The sequence below is a fragment of the Giraffa tippelskirchi genome, chromosome 1 (assembly GCF_054371585.1).
Source record: "Giraffa tippelskirchi isolate mGirTip1 chromosome 1, T2T-mGirTip1v1.2.pri, whole genome shotgun sequence".
Lineage (NCBI taxonomy): Eukaryota > Metazoa > Chordata > Mammalia > Artiodactyla > Giraffidae > Giraffa > Giraffa tippelskirchi.
In genome coordinates, this window is record NC_137275.1 from 22,470,253 (window position 1) to 22,494,000 (window position 23,748).

The 23,748-nt window shown below is 41.4% G+C and overlaps 1 protein-coding gene and 1 long non-coding RNA gene across 11 annotated transcripts in view; one reads left to right on the forward strand and one right to left on the reverse strand.

Moving 5' to 3' along the window:
• LOC145543233 (uncharacterized) overlaps positions 1-15,268 on the reverse strand; it is a 124,225-nt gene extending 108,957 nt beyond the window's left edge. The window contains exons 1-2 of the long non-coding RNA XR_014080562.1: positions 15,133-15,268; positions 1,605-1,804 (exon numbers count right to left, since the gene is read on the reverse strand). This is a non-coding gene — a long non-coding RNA (uncharacterized LOC145543233). The remainder of the gene's footprint in view (positions 1-1,604; positions 1,805-15,132) is intronic.
• A 176-nt stretch (positions 15,269-15,444) lies between these two features.
• Positions 15,445-23,748, forward strand: part of PAQR3 (progestin and adipoQ receptor family member 3) — a 29,738-nt gene continuing 21,434 nt past the window's right edge. For all 10 annotated transcript variants that reach the window (XR_014080546.1, XR_014080545.1, XR_014080547.1 and 7 more), the window contains exons 1-2: positions 15,445-15,776; positions 19,383-19,545. Coding sequence is in view for 4 of the 10 variants with exons in the window: in XM_081584052.1 (XP_081440178.1) it covers positions 15,592-15,776; positions 19,383-19,545 (348 nt within the window). In the remaining 6 variants the exon portion in view is untranslated. The remainder of the gene's footprint in view (positions 15,777-19,382; positions 19,546-23,748) is intronic.

Genomic DNA, 23,748 nt, shown 5'->3' on the forward strand with positions numbered 1-23,748 from the left:
CACCAAAGACACAGTACAACTGTATGTACATGAGCACAAACTACACAGAGAAGATATGCTTCACACACAAAAGTTTTTGAGTTCCTACTATGTACTAGGCTCTGTTTACATAGCTGGATGACAGCAACATAGGAAAGAACCAGCCACAGGAGAGGTGGCATGAAGATTGAGCAGGGGACACTGTTGTCTGGCATTGACCCTGAGTCCCCTCACCGTTACCTTAAAGAGTTGGGGGTGAGAAGACTAATGTGGGGGGGTCAATACTTCAGCTGAATATGAGTCACACAAACCTTTTTAAATTAAACTATTTATTTGTATTATCATAAATAGTTAGCTGTTAAATTCAAGTCTTTCATTTTTTAAAAAGTTTTGTTTATTTATTTTTGGCCACACCACACCACACCACATGTGGGATTAGTTCCCCGACCATGGATCGAACCTCTGCCGCCTGCACTAGAAACACCAAGTCTTAACCACTGAACTGCTAGAGAAGTCCCCCACGCAAACCTTTTAGGGACTTTTCCTCTCCCCCTAATTCTTCATCCCTGATCATGTCACTGTGTTGTTCTAACCACATGACTTTCTCGCCAAAGAGCAAAGAAATATAAAGAAATCTAAACATAGATGGTTGTGGAGATCATGTCATTTGATAAACCCTAGACAGGATTATGATAATATTTAAGAGTAATGAATCCTGGGGAACAGAGTTACATAAAATTTCTCAATCATATTCACCATTTATTTTGTGGTAATCCATCAATCTGGTAGATTGTTGAAAAATGTGGTAAGCTGCATTAGTTTTTAATTCATCCAAACATAACATCTAGATCAATTACCAGCATCTAGTTGTTTGATCACCCCCAATGTGTTCTTAGTACCCAGAGTATTTACTAAATGGTAACTTAAGATAACCATCTACTCAAAAAGAGAAACACTCACATGATTTATTAATGTATCCAGCAAGCCAGGAAGCCAGTCAACCAACAATACTTATTAACCACCTATTATATGCCAGACACTGTGCTAAGCAATTAGGAAGATAAGTAAGAAACTAAATGATCCAAGTCCATGAGAAATTCATAATATTGTACACTGGTCTCATACTTTTTGTCATATACCACAATCAGGAAAGGGCTTCCCTGGTAGCTCAGTGGTAAAGAATCTGCCTGCAGTGCAGGAGATGCAGGTTCAACCCTGGATCAGGAAGATCCCCTGGAGAAGGAAATGACAACCCACTCCAGTATTCTTGCCTGGAAAATTCCATGGACAGAGTAGCCTGCCAGGCACAGTCCATGGTGTCACAAAGAGTCAGACTTGACTGAGCATGCACGGAACACAACCATCAGGAAAAAAATTTGAGCACCTATACCAAGTACCAAAAATGTATATTTCCTAATTTATAAATTATGAACAAGTAATACTGTAGTAATAAAGTATGTGTGTATATATAATACATACTACTATAGTCACAGAATGTATATCTATATGTAACTAGAGAGATAAATTTTATAAAAAATAAATATAAAATCAGAGATAAAAGGAATGAAATGAAAAATAAATAGTTCTAAACAGAGTGAAAGAGAGTTCAGAGGAAAGAACCATACCCTTGAGTGAGTAACAGCAGGGGCTATCACTGCTCTTTCACAAAGGCAGTCCTGACTTGAGCTCTTCCAAGCACTCAGTGGGCCCAGTGTGGCTCCATCCACGTTGGTCCCAGCCATTGCTCATGCCAGTCTGCCCTGTTCCATCATGATGACTACAGCCTCCAAGATGCCCAGGTGTGGGAGGGTAGTGTCAGCCAGTCCTACATAAATGATTCAGAATAAAATTGGGGAGACAGAGAAAAATAGTTTTACTTTGGAAAATCTAAAGCCACCTTAGTTTTAACTTTGTGTGTAAATCTAAAAGAGATTTCAGGTTACTAACTGAAAGCTTAAGTAGAAAAAAAAAAAAAACAATTTTCCCCACGAGCTCTTTTTTGTAGTCATTAATAACACAACAATGAAAAGCCAAATTCTGCCACATTATTGGCAACCATCCTTATATCACTAAAAAGAATGATCTTATCATTGACAGATGCTAAGACTCACTGGTTTGAATCACACCATGTGTTACAAATTAAAAGGGCTAAAATCACAATAATGCTAATCTAGAACAGGAGAAAAACAATTGTTAAGACGATGCAGGACCAGCATTTAAAAGTAACCACAAAAAAGTTGTGCATAAACATATTAGTCCAATATGCATCGAGCAAGTTTTGGTCTAGTCTGCACAAACCTTTCAATGGAAAAAAGTATCCATAATATATTTCTATTTCTATTAAAAGATATATATATATGTTTATACATAAGAAAAAGTATAAGAATATATTGTTGTTGTTATTTAGTTGCTAAGTTTGTCTGACTCTTTGAGACCCTATGGACTGTAACCCACCAGGCTCCTCTGCCCATGGGATTTCCCAGGCAAGAATACTGGAGTGGGCTGCCATTCCCTTCTCCAGGGATCTTTCCAACCTAGGAATTGAACCCACATCTCCTGCTTGGTAGGCAGATTATTTACCACTAAGTCACCTGGGAAGCCCATATAAGAATAAATATTGAACTGTTATCATTATTTGTACATGGAAGGAAGTTGGAAAAATGGAACCTTTTACCTTCTCAAATATCCATGTCTCTAAGTTTGAATTTTATAAGGATAATTTTACTATGCTTGTAATCTGGAAAAATATGTAATCGTTTTCAACAAACAAAACCTATTCAAAGAAATCATATTATGGTGTAATAAAAAACATGCTGAACTAGAAATCAGTTTCGAGGGTTTAGTCACTCAGTCATGTCCAACTCTTTGTGACTCCATGGACTGTACCTCTCCAGGATCCTCTGTCCATGGGATTCTCCAGGCAAGAATACTAATACTAGAATAGGTTGTCATTCTCTTCTCTAGGGGATCTTCCCAACCCAGGGGTTGGACCTGCATCTCCTGTATTAGCAAGTGGGTTCTTTACCGTCTGAGCCACCAGGAAAGCTTTGGGTTCAAAAGATCAATGCTGTCACTCAGCAGCCATGAAATAGATGGTCATTAATACTGGTGCTGGTGCTAGTAGTAAATGCTGTTAGAGCAAGAAAATTAAATCAACTGACTCCAAAGAACCCCTTACATTCGCCTGAGTCACTTCTAATTCAGCCTCTTTCATATATATTGTGTTCCAGCACTGCCCTCTACCCACTTGTATGCAACATTACAACCTGCTCAAAAAGATGGGCTTTTTTCCCACCTGTTATAGAGTAATGTACGTATTAAAGATATCATATAATGAACTTTCATCTTTACAAGACCTCATAGATTGTTCGCCTAGACTACAGCTAGAGGATGGGCAAGCAAAACTGCTTGGTAGAAGATGAAATAAACTGAAAGTGTTAGTCGCTCAGTTGTGTCCAACTCTTTGGAACCCCATGGACTGTAGCCCACCAGGCTCCTCTGTCCAGGGAATTCTCCAGGCAAAAATACTGGAGTGGGTTGTCATTCCCTTTTCCAGGGGATCTTCCCAACTCAGGGATCAAACCCTGGTCACCGGCACTGCAGGTGGATTTTTTACCATCTGAGCTGTGAAAGGTGACATGTATGGATTGAATTGTCATTTCTGGAAAGTGAGAACTATCTTCAAATCCTCTCTGGGAGGCTCCCCAGCCAGTAACCCAGGAGAGCACTCCATCTCTCTGTTCTGCTGCAGAATGGCTTCTCCAAAGACCTGAGAAACCCTGGGCTCTAGTCTTGAATCCATTTCTACCCTGTGCAGCACCCAGGAAAGTCCTTTAACTCTGTCTGGGAGAACATTCCAGGTGCATATGTAAAAGTGAGAGTAACTTTTCTGTACCACATGAGTTCATGGAAAGGGATTCCTAGGGAACTTCTTGAATTTTATTTCAGCAAACATTTAGCAAGTGCTTTTATGTGCTAGATATCATGTCAAGAACTGGACATGAGTGAGACATGGCCCCTCCCCTTACTGTTCCCTATCATAGTATCTCAAATTGATACATGGAAACAGACATGAAAGACATGCATTTCCATTCATAGATTCATTTCTTCATGTTAAAGATGAGGCGTCCCTGGGCCTTATCCTCAAGGAGTTACTTATTATTAATATTTGGTTTATGCTGATTTACAGAGATAGAAGTGAGAGTGGGATTTCTGAAACATCGTTTTGTGAGTCAGCATATAGGAAGCACCTACAACGTCCGAGTCACTAGGCTCGATGCAGGAATACAAAAAAGATAAAAAATACTTCCAAGAAGCTGACAGGAAACAAATTAGAGAGCAAAGCAACAAGTGCTGGACTCTGTGACCGATCAACCACTTTCCTGGTGGACTTGAATTTGTCCCTGAGGAAGGACACAGGATCAGATCTTAAGAGATCGTTTCTTACTAGGTAAAGAACAGAAGAGAAGAAGGGTAGGCAAGAATACCACCTGACAGATGGGGTAGAAAAAGAGAAAGGTTAAGAAAAGGTCCTGACTGTACCGGGCTTCACCTAGTATAAACATGCTGGAATTTAGGTTTCCCTGACACTAGCAGTGGGGGCTTTGTTCAACCACTGAATTCTGGGAGATTCTCAGATCATCTTTAGTGAATAAAGCCTCTGGGGATAAATTTCAACTGAGAACAAGGAATGGTGGAAAGCTCTGAAGACACCCACATGAACAGGAATAGCAGTGGGTGCCTAGGACCAAATCAGACTTGTAATCTGGGCTCAAGAAACTGATGGCTCCTGGGAGCACAGCTTGTGTGTACGTGTGTTCACTCAGTCGTGTCCCACTCTGCGGCCCCATGGACTGTAGCTCACCAGGCTCCACTGCCCGTGGAATTTCCAGGCAAGAATACTGGAGTGGGGTCCCATTCCCTTCTCCGGGGGATCTTCCTGACCCAGGGATTGAACCTGTATCTCCTGCATCTCCTGCATTGGCAGACAGGTTCTTTACCACTAGAGCCATCTGGAAGCCCTGCACTGCTTTTGAGTACTTCTCAAACTTCAGTGCACGAAAAAAAATCAATATCATTTCTTGAACATCCTCCAGAGAATCTGGTTCTATGGTTCTGGAGAGAGGTAAATCAAAGACTTTGGTTTGTTTGTCTTTCCCCTTAACTAACACCCCTAGATTCAAATGCACATGATCAACAGACCACACTCTAAGAAGCACTGCCATCAGAGCTGGTCTGATGGAAGAGGTAAAATTTCCACAGCTCTGAGATATGAAACTCTAAATGTTTCAAAAGTGTACAAGAAAATCAGATGCTGTCACTGTGTAGGACACACTGCCTCACCAATCAGAGCTGCAGGGGTAAAAATATTTTGCACATTTGCACATTTGCCCAGAAGCAACAAGAAAGTGATGGAAGCCTAGAAGAGTGCTTTTGTAAACACCATGGGATAGTCATTTTAAAATTGCTATTTCTGGGCATGCTGCTAATTCTGCTTTACTCTTCCATCCTGTCCTGGCATGTTTCTGAAGGGCTATACTCTGAGTGTGGGACTTCCCAGATAGCACTAGAGGTACAGAACCTCCCTGCCAATGCAGGTAGATGCCAGAGACAAGGGTTCAACCCCTGGGTTGAGAAGATCCCTGAAGCAGGGCATGGAAACCCACTCCCAGTATTCTTGCCTGGAGAATCCCATGGACTGAAGAGCCTGGTGGATCCACAGCCTTGCAGAGTCGGATATGACTGAAGTGACTTAGCACATACACATAAATCCGAGCACAACTGGTAAAGAATCCTCCTGCCAACGCAGGAGAAGTGAGTTTGATCCCTGGGTTGAGAAGATCCCCTGGAGGAGGGCATGGCAACCTACTCCAGTATTCTTGCCTGGAAAATCCCACGGACAGAGGAGCCTGGTGGGCTACAGTCCATGGGGTCGCAAAGAGTTGGCATGCACGCACTCTGAGCACCTGCTGCGGCCACATGCTGGAAGGACAAGCTGAGGTCCAGGTGGAAGTGAGTGAGGCTGATGAACTGTGCCTCTACCCAGGAACCAATCTGATTTGACCAGTCATTCTCCCAAGCTCAGTCACACTAGCCCTTCCGAGAAAAGGGGAAAAAGTCATAAATGAGGTGGAGAGGACAGTTCAAAATGAGGCATAAGCAGAGGCCAGAAGCTTTTCATTGGTCTTCTGAGCTGAAGCTTGCCTTTCAAAAAAAGTCTTTGTTTCAGTTTTCCTAAAGAAAATAGTACAAGAAATTATTTTCTTTTAAGCTAAAGATAAGGTCAAACTGCAAAGCTATTCAAAAAGTATGTGAACTTAATCATCAAGGTTTCTTTTTTTTTTTGTTAATGCCATTAATTTAAATTTCTAAGGGCCTCCCTGGTGGCTCAGATGGTAAAGAATCTGCCTGCAATGCAGGAGACCTGGGTTCAATCCCTGGGTCAGGAAGATTCCCTGGAGGAGGAATTGGCAATCCACTCCAGTATTCTGGCCTGGAAAATTCCATGGACAGAGAAACCTGGTGGGTTATAGTCCACGGGGTCACAGAGAGTCAACACGACTGAGCAACTACTTTCTTAACTTTTAATTGACCTTACTGTCAGGCCGATTCATATTTAGCAAATCAGCTCAGATACAGGTAATAAATTGATCTTTTTTTTTTTTTTTTTTAACCTTAGAGTACCAACTTTAAAAACCACTGTTTTCTCAGCCCTATCTCAGAGTAAGGCTCAAGTCAAGGACTCAGTGGGTAACATTCTGCGGGGAAAGACTGACATCTGCAGGAGTACCGTGTCACTACATGGCAGGATCCACAGGAATTCTCAAAAATCAGCCAGTTCCACAACGTACAGGTTTCACACTCAGCGTGCTGCCTGGCATACAACAGACTCTCAACAAATGATGGCTGTCATTTGCGAGATGGCCATGTTGGTCGTAAATGTATTTTTGCACTTCTTGAAATTAAAAAATGAAAATTTAAAAAGCTCAAAGATGAAAAGAGCCAGAGGTTAGTCAAATTATTCTGATCATTCTTCTGTTTTTTCATAGAAACCCTTCCACACAGACAAGAGTCTTGTCTTGTTTCTAAAGATATTACAGAAAGAAGTTCCATAACCTCGCCCATCCACACTGTGGCTCGACAATCTTCAGCAGGGCCAGGCTCAGGCAAACTTTTGTTAGGTATATAAATTTAATTTAAGGAGCTCCAGTTCTCCTTTCAGACTAGACACATCTCCCAATTTTAGAACAGGCTTCCCAGGTGGCTCAGTGGTAAAGAATCTGCCTGCCAATGCAGGAGATGCAGGAGATGTGGGTTCAATCCCTGAATGGGAAGATTTCCTGGAGGAGTAAATTGCAACCCAGTCCAGTATTCTTGCCTGGGAAATCCCATGGATAGAGGAGCCTGGCGGGTTACATCCATGGAGTCACAATGAGTCAGACACAATTTAGCAACTGAGCACAATTTTAGAATATCTGTTCAATAAACATTTGTTGTGCACCTACTATGTAAAGTACCCACTTGCTAATACAAGAGACTTAAAAGACTTGGGTTTGATCTCTGGACTGGGAAGATCCCCTGGAGAGGAAATGGCAACCCATTCCAGGATTCTGGCCTGGAAATTCCCATGAACAGAGGAGCCTGGCTGGCTACAGTCCATGGAGACAAGAGTTGGACACAACTGATGCAACTTAGCTTGTGCTATGTTCCAGGCACTCTGGTATTTAGCATGGTTACAATGGGAACTAGACATATTTCCTGTTCTTGAAAAGTTTCCAGTCAGCTGATTCTGCAAGACCCCAGAGGGCTCCTGCTTCCTCTTCCCTGTCGCCCACCTCTTTTTTTTAGCTCCTCATTTGTTCTTCCCTATAAACACTTGATGCCAGGAACTTCCCATAATCTTCCTCACTCCCAACAAAATTAAATTTCCTGTGTTTCATTTTCACAGGGCTCCAATCTGGGTAGAAACTAGCTGACCTGGTCAACTACTCCAGGCCAAGGGCTAATGGATCCTATCACGAAGGTGATTTGAACACATATTTTAATGGGGTCTTCCTGAAGAAGACTAAAATCATTTAGACCTTTGTGTTGGGCTCATGGAGCCGAGTGATGCAGTCCCATCTCACCCATGTGCTAACTAGTTGCCGGAGGACAGAGTCAAACCTTGATGTTTTTGGTTTAACGCCACTATTTAAATCTATTTCCTTATTAGCCTCAATAGAGTTGAAACACCCAATCCCTCTTTATTGGAGAGCAGCTCCTTTCTATTCCTGGTCAGTGTCTCTTCTCATTCTTCTTTATGACATACAGAGGCCCCTCAGAGTAACGCAAAGCTGCCATTGAAAAATACAAAGTGAGATCAACTTGCATTTTTCATCAATTACACTTATTTTCCTAAATTCTGCAGAGCAAGTAGTCAGGTGGAATGGCTACCACTATCAAATGTATCAATTCAAATCAGATACAAAATGATTAGAAAGCTACTATTCCTGCTTGTTACACATGGTGATCACTCCAAGCAGTTCTTGATCTGTGCTCTTGGCCATTTGCCAAGTGGGTGTTTGCTTAAAAATTTTGGCTCTGTCAGTGGTGATCTTGTTTCTGATAGCATGTAATTATTCAAAATAAAAATACATTAGTCCAAATTAAGAAACACAACTCCTTGACTTAGCCAAACTGAATTATAGCAGATGTATATTCATTAACAAGAAAAGGAAGTCAGGAAATATGACAGTAGGGTTTGTGTCCTAAGAAGTCAACTTTTTCAATGGTACATAAATTTTTTTTCATACTAATATCCACTTTTAATATTAAGAAGGCCCTTTAGCAGATTATACCAGCTACCCTTCAATATTTCCTTGGATTTGATTTTTAACTTACTCTCATATCTCCTGGACAATATGAACAAAGTGTATAAATAAACCTCAGGAATTTATTCCTCAGGAAATTAAAAGTGCCATAAAAGAGTTTGGGATTACCAGATGCAAACTATTGTATATAGAATGGATAAACAAGGTCCTACTCTGTAGCACAGGGAACTATATTCAATATCCTGTAGAAAACCATAATGGAAAAGATATGAAAAAGAATGTATGTGTGTGGAGCATTTGCTGTATAGCAGAAATTATCACAATATTATAAATCAACTATACTTCAACAAAATAATTTTTTAAAAGACAAATCCAAAATTTTTTAAATGCCATAGGAGAAAGGAACTGAATGATATTGATGCCTTTTACATAGTACACTTTGTACATGTTATTTCATGTTTCTCTTGAAAGCCCTGTCAAATCAGGTAGATTGCTTAGAATTATCCTCACCTAACAGATGAGGAAAATAAAAGCCAGGAGAGACTCTGAAATTTGTCAGTAAGTGACATTGTTCATATTAACCTCATGTCCATCTGGGTCTAGATCACAAGCACCTTTCATGACACCTGAAAAACTTTATTCTAAGTGCAGGGTATGAATTTCAAATGAAAAGACAGACTTGATATGAAATGAGAATGCTACCAAGTATGTAGCACCTTTATGGTGTCCAGTGGAACACAATAAAAACAGAAAAAAAATTTAAAGGGCCTTGTGGTTACACATTTAATGTACATTAGTGATTAACAAACTATGTTGATCATTTGTGGGGGCTTTTAAATGTAATTTTCAAAGAGCAGCCATTTAGAGATTAAACATTATAGTGCAGTGTGTACACATCACTGGTGAGAAATTTAACCTCACTATTGCTATAAACAGTTTAGGATAAAAACCCTGACTCTGAGAGTAATGAAGAAGCTTATCACATTTAAGCTTTATTGATTTCTGCTCCGCAGTATGCTTCAGGGTATTTAGAATATCGCTCTTGTGGCTAATATGATTGATTGTGCAATTAGTTAAAAACAGATTTATTTGATCCTAATCTTCACTCTAAAGATTTTAAACAATGCTATTAGATCATTCCTTTTCCATTAAAAATTTTTGTAAAACAGTTTGGTGTTCCATATAAGACTAAGCATGCAATTGCCATATGACCATGTCAAACACTGCATTTGGGAGCATTTACCCCCAGTAAACAAAAAAATATGTTTACCTGAAAATCTGTATACTGTTGTTCCTACAGCTATATTTGTAATAGCCCCAAACTGGAAAAAACCCATTCGTCCTTCAGCTGGTGGCTGGTTAAACAAATGGTGGTACATTCATACTATGGAATACTATTCAACAGTAAAAAGGAACAAATTACTGATGTATAAAACAACCTGAATGAATTGCCAGGGAACTATCCAGAGTTGAAAAAAGCAACTCTAAAAGGTTACACAACGTATGAGTCCATTTATATAATATACTTAAAATGACACAATTACAGAACTGGAGTACAGATTCATGGCTGCCAGAGGATAAGGAGAGGGTGAGAATAAGAGTGAAGTAGATGTGACATTAAAAGACAAGAGGAGAGACCCCCGTGGTGATGAAAACATGCCATACCTGGACGACTTTGATGTTATAAACCAGTGTTATCACTGAGGAAAATAATGCTATTATTTCTTACAATTGCATGGGAGTCTTCAACGATCTCCAAAAAAAGTTTATTGAAAAAAAAGATACTGAGCACCTAAGGCACTGGAACTACAGAAAGAATAAAGATTCCTCAAAGGACACGAAATACCTACAAGAAAGAGGGTAATTCCACCGTCATGCGGTAAATTCAATTCTCTATTCTGCATATATGTCAAGGAGACACAGAGAAAAAGCACTGAACTTGGAACAGAGTAAATGAAAAGATTTCCAGAGAAGGTGATGCTACAACAGAGGCTTAAAAAATTACTAGAAGGTATTCTGGCAAAGAAAGGGGAGAAATTGGTGAAGGGCATTCCAGCCAGAGGGAGCAGCAAGTGCCAAGGCAAGGAGGTTGGAAACAACGTGATGCCTTTAGGAAACTATGAAGTTCGGTATGTCCTGGGTCTGGTGGGTCAAGTTGCCGGGAGAGACAAGGCTCATGTCAGTTCTAAAGCACAGTCCAGGTCTTGAGATATATTATTTTAAAAAGCTTGAAGTATATCCTGTATGGTATAGCTAGAGATTATAGGTCTGTCTGTCTCTCTGTCTCTTTATAGCAATAAATAAGATGTAGCTTTTAAAGGCCATGGAGGTGGAGACTGGATTGTGAGCTGATGGTGGGGACCAGAGGTAGCCAGTGATACATGATAAAGATTTAAACTACAGCAGTGACAGGACTTCCCTAGTGGTCCAGTAGTTAAGAATCCACCTTCTAAAGCATGGGATGTGGGTTTGATTCCTGCTCGGGGAACTAAGATCCCATATGCTGCCGGGACAACCAGGCCCACCCAACACAACTCAAGAAGCACACATGCCACAACTAGAGAGCCTGTGCACACAACTACTGAGCCCACGTGCTCTAGAGCCCGTGGCCCACAAGAGAAGCCTGTGTGCTGCAACTAGAGAAGTGCCCCCACGCTGCAACGAAGACCCAGCACAGCCAAAAGAATAATAAATTAAATTAAAAAAAAAAAACACAGGGCTGCCCTGATAGCTCAGCTGGTAAAGAATCCACCTGCAATGCAGGAGACCTCGGTTTGATTCCTGGGTTGGGAAGAGCCCCTGGAGAAGGAAAAGGCTACACACTCCAGTATTCTGGCCTGGAGAATTCCAGGAACTGTATAGTCCATGGGGTCGCAAAGAGTCGGACACGACTGAGCGCCTTTCACTTCACTTCACAGCGGTGACAACAGGAATGCAGGAAAAGGGTGGATCTGAGATACTAAACAGAGATATAATCCAACAGTATATGGTAACTGAGAGTGATAAGGGAAGACTCTAAGGCATTGATTGCAGATGAGTAGGACTAGAATGCTGCTTCCCAGCCCAGAACAGACATCCCTAATTAATAATCATTAAAGTGTTGAAAAGTGAACGAGTTAGTTGCTCAGTCATGTCTGACTCTGTGTGACCCCATGGACTGTAGCCCACTGGGCTCTTCTGTCCATGGAATTCTCCAGGCAAGAATACTGGAGTTAGTTGCCATGCCCTTCTCCAGGGGATCTTCCCAACCTGGGTGCAGTGTGTCATGAGACACATCCAAGTGGAAATATGTAATAAGAAACTGGATATTTCAGTATATAACTTAGGATGAAAATTGAGACCTGGCATTGTAATAGCATATATGTGTTATTAATAGCATATATGTGGAAATTAAATCAAGACAGTTACAGTCTAACTACAATATGTAAAGAGACAAGAAAAAAAATTAAGAGCAGAACCCTTAAGAACATGGACATAGGAACTTCCCTGAAGGTCCACTGGTTAAGACTCCACACTTCCAGTGCAGGGGACATGGGTTTGATCCCTGGTCAGGGAACTAAGATACCATATGATAGTGTGGCAAAAAAAGAAAAAAAAAAAGGATATTTACGCGATAGACAAACGAAGTGACTACAGAAGAGACTAAGATAGTATGTTAAGGAAAATAAGAAAACCAGGAGAGCATTGTTGCTGAAACTGAAGAAGAAAAGGCAAGTAGTGAGCAATTAAGTGCTACAGATAAGTCAGTAAAATAGCACTAAAAAGAACCTATTGACAGAGACTTAGAAAAGATGCTGATGATGGTGGCATCACAGATTTTGAATCCAGTCCAATCCAGCTTGATCTCCTCTTGAAATCTTAAAACTTAATTGCATCTGCAAAGGCCATTCTTTCAAATAAGGTCATATTCACAGGTTCCAGTAGAATAAAACATTTATATGCTGCCTGATAACAAAATTATTTTCCATTAAGTGAATTCTATGTTTCATTTATAAGTGAACCCGTTCACTTACAAAAAAAGTAATGTCTCTGCTTTTTAATACACTGTCTAGGTTTGTAAGAATATACAAGAAGGAAGGAGGGAAGGAAAGGAAAGGAAAAACATTTCACTCATCCACAATGCTTCATGGAGCCCCCATGTCTCCCCATTCCAGATCACGGAAAGTCATCCCATAAAATAGGAGTTTCCCCTAACTTCAAATGCCCGTGTGATACAATTTCCCATCCTGTCCCTTCAAGGGCACTGAGATTTCTGCTAGATGCAGCTATGGATGTCCCCACCAGGCATTATTCCTCCATCCGGCATGCCACTGAAGCCTTCTATCAAGCATCGTAACTAAAGAGCCAGAGTCCTCAAAGTACTAAAAATCCATTGCTACACGAGGGGAACTGTGCCCTCTCCCCTCCCTGCTGTCACTGTTAGAGGTGCCCCCAATGCAGTGCTGCTCCTGTTTCCACTGCCTTACAGACCTGAGTGAAAGAACTCTTTCCTTTTTTTTTTTTTTAATTCATAGACTTCTTTTTCTCTCTAGGATTCAGACATAGATTGTTGCTATACCTATCTTTTCCTATTTGTCCATTCATTTCAAAAGTGGGGGGTTAAGTATTTAGTGTTAAAGAAGGCTTAATTTAAAAATCAAACCACATAAATATTTAATTAGAGAGAACTGACATGAGTTATAAATTATTGAAGTCAGACCAGAAGTCATTTTGCAACAGGTCTCATGACAATCAAAGTAGCTGCCACTCTTAGTTGTTCACTCCAGTGGTCCCACCATTACCATGATACAGTCCTCTGCCTCTGATGATCTCTGGGCATCTTCCTACTTCTGTTTCAAATACTTGGACCGGAAGCACTCTTCCCACATCTCCAGGACAAATTCCCAAGAAAGAAACTGATTGAAGGAATCTAATTACCATGACACTTGCATGGACATTTGTGTTACGACATCTCATGGGCCACTGATCCACCTTTGGGTCAGCTGTGACCACATGGTAATCTCATGTGGCACCAGCATGAATACATTCAGAAGAGCCTCCCAGAAGGGGGACGACAGAGGAGAGATGGTTGGATGGTGATTCAATGGACATGAGTTTGAGCAAACTCCACGAGATGTTGAAGGATAGGGAAGCCTTGTGGGGTTGCAACCCCTTCATGGGGTTGCAAAGAATCTGAGGCAACTTAGCGACTGAATAGCAACAATACACAGAAAACTTCAGCAGAGCTAAGGTGCTGGCCACAGAGTAAGCTTTTAAATATTAGTTTTAGCTTCATGGCTTAAAGAAGATTCTCAACATTTCCTTTTACACGATGTTTAAGTCCATTTAGGATTTATCTAAATTTTTCTAGTTTTATCTATTAATATATCTTCCCTTGAACCCTAATAATAGATAAAGTTTGTTGGGGCTAACAATATGTCTGGCAGTTTTCTAAGAGTGTTTTATGGATTCACTGATTTAACCCTTACAACACAAAGTTCTGTTATTATCCCTATTTTACTAGTAAGAAAACTGAGACACAAAGAGGTTAAATACTTGTACAAGGACACATAGCTAGTAAATGGCTGAATTCAAACTCAGGTATTTTAGAAAGGCTTCAAAGCCAGCAGTTATATGTAAACCATATAACTTCTCAAACATCAACTAATATTACTTGCACAATAACAATACACAAATAATAGGCATCATGAGTGACTGTTAACCATACATGTAGCAAAACACAGGCTAACGATTCTACATACATGGATGCAAAACTGACGTTCTCCCCATGACGTTGCCATTATGACTAAGCATTTGCATCATAATTCGAAGTTGGTGACAAAGATAGAACATTTGCTCTAAGCATTGTAAAAGCTACAGCCCAAGTCTTGATATAGTCCACCTTTTATCATTCATTTCACTAGATTTTCTCATTTCCATGGCAATTTTTTCATCAATCCACTAAATATTTAGAAGCGTTTGTTTCAATTACAGACATTTGGGGATTTTCCGTTTTCTTGTTAATTTCTAGTTTAAGTCTATCGTGGTCAGAGAAAATACTCAATGGTTTTGGTACTTTGAATGTGTTAGGGCTTTCTTTACGGCTCAGTATATGCTCGATTTTGGTAAAATTCTATGTACATCAGGTTTCTCTATTTCCAACTACTTCAAAAGACTGACCTTAGCCGAGAAAACCTCGAAGGTCCCTTCTTACACCAAGTGTGTGAGATTCCAAGAATAAAGTAACCGGTGCGAGTTACTTCTAGTTCTTATTTTTCTTCCAGTTAGTCTTTTCTCCTTGATTTTCAGAATGAAACATATATTGCTTCTAATTAAACACAGAATAAGAAAAAAACCGCAGTACCTGCTATACAGTTTCGCACTCTTGTCTTCGATAAGTAGACGCTGCCCGCCGCCCCTGCGCGCTCAGGTAGCGAAGCCCCTGCGGAGACCCGCCTCCCCGGCACACAGGCGCGCCCGCGCGGGCCCCGGCCCCGCCCACTCCCCTCCATAACCACGCCCCCTACACTCCCCAACCACGCCCCCTCCCATCGCCAGCCACACCGATCGAAGCCAGGGCCGAGGGGCGGGGCCCGCAGCAGCGTCCTGACGTCAGAGAGGGCTGCGACACCGCCCAGTCCGCCGGGGAGCTGACGGCGGCGGACGCTAGGTTCGCGGAGCCGGGCCTGGGCAGCGGCGGGGATCTCACGCGGTGTCCGCAGGCTCCGGGGCGGGGGCTGCAGCGGCGGCGGCGAAGCCCCCTCCCCGGGGAGGCGGGGCCTGGGTGAGCTCCCCGGTTGGGGAGCGGCGGCGACCGGGAAGGATGCATCAGAAGCTGCTGAAAAGCGCACATTATATCGAGCTGGGCAGCTACCAGTACTGGCCCGTCCTGGTGCCCCGCGGCATCCGCCTCTACACCTACGAGCAGATCCCCGTGTCCCTGAAGGACAACCCATACATCACCGACGGTTACCGGGCCTACCTGCCTTCCAGGCTGTGTATCAAAAGGTACAGACTGGCCGCCCCCGCTGGGTGCGCCGGGGGGGGGCGCGCCGGCGGCTCCTCCTCCTCTACACCCTTTTTGTCTGGTCCGCCTGCTGCTTTCCCTGCTGTTCTCCGCGCCCCTTGTTCCCTAGCTGCTCCATCCTTTTCTGCCACCTCTTCTCTCTTCGTGATCTTTCTTTCTCCCCCGCCGGGGTACTTGATCCATGGACTAATGACGGTAACAAGGACCATAATCACTAACTCCAGTGGGGCTTTGCTGTTTACAAATGGTTCACATCCTTTATTCCATTCGGTGTTTGTTCGGGGTACATGTTGGAATCGACCCCACTGGCAATGGCCAGGACATACTTGCTCCTGTGTATACCTAAGCTTTGTTTATTTTTAAGGCATCCCTATGGAAATTCAGATATTTGGGACCAGATAAATGCCTGTATAATAGGAAACAAGTTCACCTTTCACCTTGGCATATAAATCTTTAAAAATTCCTGATTCATGCATTTATTTAGTAGATAGTATGGAGCCCCTGCCAGGCACCCTACCAGGTCCTACAGAGGAACGCAGGTATGGCCCTTGTTCTCGTGAATCTACTGAAGTCTAGCCTGAGTGACACACATTAAAGAGCTAAGTACACTATTACATAATAACCATTGTGAAAAACGTTATGTGGGAAAAGCACTATAGCAAAGGGGGCCTATAACTGGGTGCTGCCCTCCACTAGAGCACTATAGAAACATCTTTAAAAAAGGAATGGCTTCATCATCTACATTCTTAAAATTGAGTCCCTTGAAAGCCTGGGTTTGAAAAGAAAACAAAACTGAAAAATTAGGGTTCTAGTTCTTAGACTAGATTTCTGTTAAAACTCACTTGCCTGCATGCTCAGTCTTTAAGTCATATACAACTCTTTTGTGACCTTATGGACTGTAGCTTGCCAGGCTCCTCTGTCCATGGAATTCACCAGGCAAGAATACTGGAGTGGGTTGCCATTTCCTTCTCCAGGAGATCTTCCCAACCCAGGGATCAAACCTGCATCTCCTGCATTGGCAGGCAGCTTGTTTACCACTGAGCCACCTGGGAAGCCCTAAAACTCACTATATGTACTTAATTACAGAACCCCACTTTAAGAGAATTGAGATACTGATGTTAGTTAGCTCTAGGTCAGTGTAGTGACAAACCCCACTGCTGGAATGTGAGCTATTGAATTGCTCAAGAAGCAACCAAGCAACCACGTGTTTGATTCTTGATCTTCTTTTTGGCACCATCTTTCCACTGTTCCTTTACCCTGCCTGCCTTTAAAGTACTTCTCTAACTCAGAGTCACAAGGTGACATCACTGTCCATCTCTGCTTGGCTTCAGTGAATGGCCCATGGCATTTGACAGTTTGAATCCTGAGTGCCATATCCTCCCCATCACCTTCTTTGCTTAAGTTATTACACAAGAAATCAGAGCTAGCCCCTGCTGTGGATGTGAAGTTCCACATGGATAGCGCAGGTAATGAATTATCTTAAATAATAGCTTTAAACCCACCTCTGCATTCTGATGTTAGGGTCCAAATCTCATAGATCAAGGAGTGAAAATATAGTGCTTTAGATCTCAGGCCGTTGAGTGAAAAAGACTTGAGTATGCAGATCTACCACTTCATAGCTGTGGGACCTTGAACAAAAGTTAACCTCTCCCAGCCTTATTCTCCCCATTTGTAAGAATGAGGGTAATTACAGTATCTGCTTCAGAAAGTAGTAAGGACTAAATGAGTCCTTGTGTATGTAAGTGCTACACCCAGCCTGGCACATAATAAAGGCTCAGTAAATGGTGACTTGTTAACACCATGACCATTGAATTTGAAGCTGGATAGATGATGATGAAGAAATCAATTGTTGATTTTGCAGCTGATCAGAGTATGTGATTAAGAGTAGATCCCCTCCTAGGGATATTCTTCTAAGTGCCCTTCCTACCAGCTCGGTGTTTTCCAGGTTCAGCTTTTGCCCTCTCTTCTTTTAGCTGCCTAGAGGGCCAGCTGTACGTCTATATCTATATAGATACAGATATCTGTATCTTAGATATAAGGAGAGGTTTAGTATGTCACAGCTGTTCTGCCAGTACTCTGTTAGTTGGAAGGAACATGCCATAATTGTGCCTCTCTGCTCACTAAACCAGGTTACACTGGGTTTCACCACATGAAAAGTTCTGAGGTAACGGATGTGTACTGCCTGTCAAACAGTCCTGGGCTTAGATATGTTTCCTCACATTCCTGCATCTCTTCTCCCCCTCCCCAATATAAGTGGTGTTTATACTTGAAGCTTGTACAGGATAAAGCCTGACATTCATGATACGAGATCCGCTTTATGCTTGATGACCCTTTGATTGTGTGAGACTCCACTATGTTTATGACATGGGAAAATGGGAACCATGGTGACTGCTGCAAATTCTGTGTTAGAATTATACGTTTGCGTGCGTGCTCCCTCATGTCTGACTCTTTGCAACCCCATGGAATGTAGCCTGCCAGCCTCCTCTGTCGTTGGGATTTCCCAGGCAAGAATACTGGAGTGGATTGCCATTTATTCCTCCAGGGGATCATCCTGACCCAGGGACAGAACCCAAGTCTCTTGCATTGGCAGGTGGGTTCTTTACCACTGAGCCACCTGGGAAACCCTATTTAAACTCAAACCAGTTGGGGCATATTGAAAGAGGGCAACTAGTACTGATATTAAAAGTAACCTCCTGTTATTCTGACAAAGAATAAACTCAAGCCACCTGGAAACGAGTTTGGTTTCAAAACAGCCTCAGCAAAGTTGTTGCAGCATGCCTGTCTTGAAGGACATTTCCAGTGGATCCATTTGTATTTATCCTGCTTCTCTCAATTCCATTTAACTTTACACTTGCACGTTATATATACTGAAGTGAAAGTGAAAGTGTTAGTTGCTCGGTCATGTCCAACTCTTTGTGACCCCATGGACTGTAGCCTGCCAGGTTCCTCTGTCCATGGAATTTTCCAGGCAAGAATACTGGAGTAGGTAGCCATTCCCTTCTCCAGGGGATCTTCCTGACCCAGGGATTGAACCTGGGTGTCTTGCATTGCAGGCAGGTTCTTTACCATCTGAGCCGCCAGGAAAACCCAGTGTATACTAAAAAGGTATTTTAAGTTTGTGCCTAAGCTTAGCAGGTTTTCAGATACCTGTTACTGAATGTCAGACTGTGTTAGCTAGCACCCAGTTTTAATCTGCACGTTTATTTCTGTAGACATGTAGCATCTAATCTGAGCAGGACCCTGTGCTGAGAACAGTGGTGTCATAAAGATGAATGGTGCCGGCTGTCAGGGAGTTGATAAGCTGGAGAATGAGATGGAATTTATCCATAAATAACTGAAATGGTAAATATAATAAGAGATGAGAAGAAAAAAAAAAAACACTGTAAGATCCCAGAATTGATGGAGTTGTGGAAAAACTTAAACTAAATGGTATGTCAAATTTAGAAAGGCCAAAATAGGGTTAAGGGATTAAAAGTAGCAAGTATTAGATAACGCTCGCCACCAACCAACTTGTCCCTACCCTTATAAATGCCTCCAGTGAGCCAGCAGATCTGAATCTGAGCTGCATGTTTGTTTTTTTTTTCCAGTTTGTTCATTTTATCTAATGAGACAGTAAACATCTGGAGTCATTTGCTGGGTTTCTTCCTCTTCTTCACGCTGGGAATATATGACATGACATCTGTGTTACCTTCGGCAAGTGCATCCAGAGAAGATTTTGTAATTTGTTCTATTTGTCTCTTCTGCTTCCAGGTAAGTCTCATTTCATAAGCACTATTATTGTTAAAGAGAACTTTAGTCAGAAAGGCCTGGGCAGGTGACCTTACTCCACACCCACCACTTGCTTCAAAGAGCCCCAAAGTAGCATAAAAGTTAGCTTATTTGATTTCCTAATATAAGCACCCAAAGTATGTTTCTCTGAGAGTGTATTTGAAATCCACGAAGTTTTAAAGATTGAGAAAATATCTTTCTTTTTTCTTCCTTTCTCTAGACATCTATGCTATAAGATTAATACAGAGATAGAAATCTCTGATTGTATTCTATTTGCCAACTGAAGTAGAACCCTATTGTGTGCTTAAAACTTGTTTGGGGAGATTTCTCATCTTTTATATGTCTATGACTTTTGTACTTATTTCCCTATTGTCTTAATGCTGATGTCTCATTTTGCTGGTATTAATCTTTTCTCTCACTTTAATGTTAATTTCCTTTGGGCCTTTTGCACTTTCCTGATTTCAAATACTTTCAATGTCTTCTCTGTGCCATTTCCTCCATTGAGCTAATATGTTAGTCCCTCAGCACTTTTACTTTTCTTCAGGAATCTGCAAAAGGGCCTTTAAAAGTTATGTTTAATAATTTGTCAAACAGGAGTTTCTAAAGAAGAAAGCTAATATAAACCAAAATCCAGTTGATATTTTTTTAAATTAAAAAAAATACAAAGTACAGATAAACATAAAAATGGAAAGAAAGAAATATCATTCTTCCTCCCCCAGACATAGGCCAGCACTTCCAGCAGTTAACCTGCTGCTGCCCTGAAAGGAGAATCCATAAGTCAACCACACAGCTGTTGCTTTCATTGTGTACTAATCAGCTTCAGGCCTTCATCGTCTGACTCAAAACTTTGGACTTAAATGATTAAGAAACACAATGGAAACATCCCCCTCTCCCTTTTCTTCTAATTCTAGTTTCTAGAATAAGATTTTTAATTTCTTTAAGGAAAAGAATACTCTGTATTTTTGTGTTATTATTAGAAAATTATTTTTTCTTTAAGTATTTTTTTACAGTATACTCTTTCTCATGTTTAATTTTAATTTTCAAGAGCCTAAACATCTCTTAAAAACCTATCTCCATTTTTAAGATGAAAATGAATCAATTTGCCCATACTTACCTGTCTCAGATGGTAAAGAATACGCCTGCCATGCAGGAGACCCAGCTTTGACCCCTGGGTCAGAAAGATCCCCTGGAGAAAGGAATGGCAACCCACTCCAGTATTCTTGCCTGGAGACTTCCATGCACAGAGGAGTCTGGTGGGCTACAGTCCATGGGCTCTCAAAGAGTCAGACACAACTGAGTGACTAACACACACACGCACACTGTAGACTAAGATGCTCTTATAATCAATAATAAGAAAAACTGGTTTATGCTCTACTGCTTGTTACATGGATACTATCTCCTTTGAGGATCCCGCAAGCTTTCCTCTGGCCCTCAGCCTGCCCTTTACCCTCCCAGCCACAGTTGATGTTAGTTCAGGGTATGTATGTTTATTTTCATAGTGGTTTAAGAAAGCACTGCTGCAAAACTGAGAAGATGAAATAATTAAAACACCTGCCAATGAAGAAACACCTAAAGTGTTAGAGTGACTTGCTCAAGGCTGTCCAGTAGGACAGTAAAGTCCTGTCCTAACTGCTAGTGCAGTGATCTTTCTGTTACACACAGCACAGCTTGCTGAAGTCACATGAGCACACCTGCCCTACTTACAAATACCATTTTTGTTATTTTTATGATGTTGTATTTATAACTTGTTCACCCAATTTCCCCAGATCCTTCGAGTCAGCAGGCAGCATGGTAAATCATCACTGTATGTATTAATACTGATATACATTTAATTTTTTAAAGATATATAACATTTTTTTCTCTTTCCTGTGTTTTTTAAATACTCATGCTTTCCTACCAACAAGATTAATAGAGTGCATTCTGAATAGTAGAGTATAATTTCAGGGGCTTTGCACTTTCCCAGAAGTCTTTCTATCTTAGAGAAAAATAGAATTTGAGAATGCCTTTCCCTAGATACAGCTCCTTAGCATTCATTTCAAGAAATATTTTTTCATATCTCCTGTCTATATCCAGGCACTAAGCCAGGCATCAGGAATCCGGTGCAGAACAAAACCAGCCTGTCATCAAGATCGCATCACAGAAGGGAGAGTAAGGCAGGGCATTGAAGCATAAAAAATGTGTGGACAGACCCGGAAGCAAGAGACAGCTTAGCAGTTTCTGGACTTGTAGGCGTTGTTGTTTGTGTTAGACCCTAGGAAAGTGGAGAACGGCGAGGCTGGAGAGATAGGCAGGGGCCAGGTTATCATGACAAGGATGTAAGCATCGTGCTCTGATTATCTGTCTACCTGGATGGAGTGAGATATTCCACAGAAGGAAACTTCCCAGAAAACAGACATACTCAATATGTCAGATAATTTTTCAGTCGGTTTTTTTAAGCAACTCTAACAACACGTCCCTTTCAAAACAGAACATACTTAGTCTAGGTTAACTTTTCAAAAATTCAGATGTCCTCTATGAATACCATATATTTTATTGATACTTTCCACTTGATACTGTTATTTTTGTCTTTCCAGTTTTACTTTCCTTTTCACAATGAAATTAGCTTTATTGTTGTTTCTTTTTATTACTATAAGATATGCTCATGTAGAAATTCGAGCAAACAAGTGGTATTTAGAAGAAAGTATTATAAAAAGTCATTTGAAATTCGACTTCCACATTGGACATTTGGGTTAAAATCCCTCCAGATGTTTGTGGGTGCACACCTGCCTCACACTTGCCTGCCTACCTTTCTGTCTACCTCCTTCTTAGCTACTTCAACTCTGCTTACTGTTTATGTCACTCAGCACTGTGGCAATGAGATATTTTCCAGTCATTGTGAAGGTAGGTATGTTTAATTGGGTCAGTACACTCTGACTTGCAGTTTAGTAGCCAAAGCCACAGAGCATTAAGGATTTTAGATAGCAGAAGAAATGAGACTCTGACTAGGAACCTTGTCTTGAACGTTGATATTGAGGCTATGGGGACTGATTTGTATATTGTTTGTTTTTAGTCGCTAAGTTGTGTCCAGCTGTTTGGAACCCATGGACTGTAGCCCACCAGGCTCCTCTGTCCATGGGATTCTGCAGGCAAGAATACTGAAGTGGGTTGCCATTTCCTTCTCCAGGGGATCTTCCCAACCCAGGGATGCAACCCGCATCTTTTACGTCTCCTGCATTGGCAGGCGGGTTCTTTACCACTAGCACCACCTGGGAACCCCATAGAATGGCTAGATGACCGTTTATCTGGCCCATTTTCCCTATCCCCACTGTCCTTGCCTTGGTGTGGGCTCTAGTCATTGCTTCCCAGGGCTACTGTTATAACCTCTAATCTCAGCCTTTCTATAAAGGTGCATTTAAAATCTTCAGTAGTATCACACAGAGTCCATAATATTCAAGTTAAAACTCCTTGATGTATAGGACTTGTCCTAATCATATCATGAAGAAGACCACGTGACATTGCTCAGGGTGTTGTGTTTAATACGCTGCTTTTGCTGTGGACCCACCAGTAAGCCTGTGCACACCTTTGTTTCTGTCCTTGATGAATGCCAGAGCAACTGAAGGTGCAGCCCAGGTGGCAGCCCTCTTCTGAAATATGTAACTTTCTTCCTCCCGCAGCTCCCGGCCTCAAGTGCACACATGTACCCACAGACCCAGTTCCCTCCCTCCTCTGTTTTCTGACTGCGCTCTGCACTGTTCCTACAGGACTTCCAACATCACCATTTGTTCACTTGTCCAAAAAAAACCCCTTTGATAGTAGAGGCTTCATCTTTGTATCCCCAGTGCATGACACACAGCTGGTATTTAATGACTAGAGGGAGTTCAGCTACAGAAACCTTATCAATCTTCAGAGCAGCTGATTGAATCAGATAAGCTTTGCTCTCAATTTGGCAACATATAGTCAGCATAAGTCACAATTATTTTTCCTTGAATGCACCAAACCCATGTTTAACTTTAACTTAAAAGTAAACTCTATACAATGAAGTCTCATACAGGCATAAAAGATCTTAAATTAAGTGAAAAAAACAAATAGAGCAAACTGTATAATATGATTTTACCTGATTAATTTAAAATGTGTTCTTGTGTGTGTATATATAGACTTCTATATCATAGGTGTTTGATATGTTCATTGAAAATATCTAGACAGAAA